This window comes from Empidonax traillii, unplaced genomic scaffold (genome assembly GCF_003031625.1).
Source record: "Empidonax traillii isolate 1590-97213 ecotype Southwest subspecies unplaced genomic scaffold, ASM303162v1 scaffold754:size369281, whole genome shotgun sequence".
Classification (NCBI taxonomy): domain Eukaryota; kingdom Metazoa; phylum Chordata; class Aves; order Passeriformes; family Tyrannidae; genus Empidonax; species Empidonax traillii.
Window position 1 is genome coordinate 361044 of NW_020955947.1, and position 1588 is coordinate 362631.

Below are 1588 nucleotides of genomic sequence, written 5' to 3' on the forward strand. Positions count from 1 at the left end.
CTGGCTCCTCCTGCCCTCAGGGAAACATTAACTTGGAGCTCTGCTGTCGTTTGGGGTAGAGCAGATTAGAAAGTACCTTGGCGGGCACAGCCTGCGGCTGAACAGGCTGCCACGACAATGCAAATCCCAGTTTTTACGGTTGATGCCTTTACAAACCGGCCATTTTCTGGAAATCCTGCGGCAGTTTGTCTGCTTGAAAATGTAAGTGGAAAAACCCCCAAACAAGTGTTTCTTGAGGTCCTGCAATGACATTTGCCGTTGTGTCCCTGGCCTGAGGACTCAGCACTGCGTTGGACTTCGCTTCCTTCACTCGGGAGCGCTGCTTGCGAGGGTTGTTTGCTGGTACTGCAGAATAGCGAGGAATTAGCACAGGGGTGCTCATTTTTTTGCAGCAGGTCGATTATCACACAAGACACCTCTTGTATTTTGTGTGGGATTTTAAAAATATTTTATTCTTGTAATGAATATACTGGATGTATTCTGAGTTAAGTCAAAAAGAAGTAGCCTAATTTCTTAAGAATGATTCAGAATGGAGATTTTGAAGGATTAAGAAGGATTCAGAATGAACAGTTGGTACTAACTGGTACGGATTTCTACTAAAAATAATTATTAAATGGGAATTAAAAGTTTATAGCCCTTGTATTATTTGTAGAATAACTCCTGATGAAAATTGTAAATATGGAAATACATGTTTAATAGTCAATAGCAACAACTTGTACTGATGACACGAATCTTTTCTGGGTGTTCCTATGTCTACCTCCATCTCACCAGGGCAGCTAAAGCTATGACTTGAAAACATCTCACTTCAGGGGTATTTTTGGCCCCCTAAAATCTAAATACACTGCGAATGATCTGTGGTTTAAAACTGTGAGCTTCTGACTGCGTTTTATGTTAATTTATTTTATGACAGTAAGATATTGTGAGGGCAGTTTACTTGCACGGTGCCTTTGGAATGTGGACATTAGGAAGTATTTTCTACAGTTCCTGGAGGTAGAGGTTTTGGTGTCCAAGCTAACGCTGAGATCCTACTTTAGCATTTTATTCTAAGCTTCAAGAAAGCACGGTGCAGCCAGCAGCAAAACTTCTCTGTTCCCTTCAGAGCCTCGGCAGGTGCTTTACAGAAAAAACTGAGAGTGCTGCAAGAGTGGCAAAACCAGCCCTTTCTGTGTTTCAGAGCTGCCACATGATGGCAGTATTTCAATAAAGTTCTATGTTATTAAAAGCATATTTTTAACAACATTTTTGTTGGTCTTTGCTTTGGTTTAGGATCTCTATGGTAACTGTAAATAACAGAACTGTTTTGCTGAAATAAAGGAGAGGTGCTTGTTGGTGTTAAATGTTAAAATGTTTAATTCTATAGAATTTAATCTGCAAGAACAGGACATTATACACATTAGGAATTGTTTTGTATTTCTGGTATGGGCTTATTGGCTGAAAAGGCTTAGTTGTTAAAGGAAATAATCAAAGTTCGGGGAGCAAATTTTTATCTCTCGGAGGCTGAACCTGAGCAGGTCCCCTTAGACCTTTGTTTCATTGGAGTCTCAGTATTCTGAGGATCAGATTCTCAATCCTGGGCAGTCAGCAGAAC

General features: G+C 40.4%; 1 protein-coding gene across 1 annotated transcript in view; it reads left to right on the forward strand.

Annotated features, from left to right (window-relative positions):
- The first annotated feature begins 6 nt into the window (after positions 1–6).
- The window catches only part of PBLD (phenazine biosynthesis like protein domain containing), a 4690-nt gene continuing 3108 nt past the window's right edge, over positions 7–1588 (forward strand). The window contains exon 1 of the mRNA XM_027900853.1: positions 7–201. Within this exon, the coding sequence (XP_027756654.1) occupies positions 118–201 (84 nt within the window). The 5' untranslated portion in view covers positions 7–117. The remainder of the gene's footprint in view (positions 202–1588) is intronic.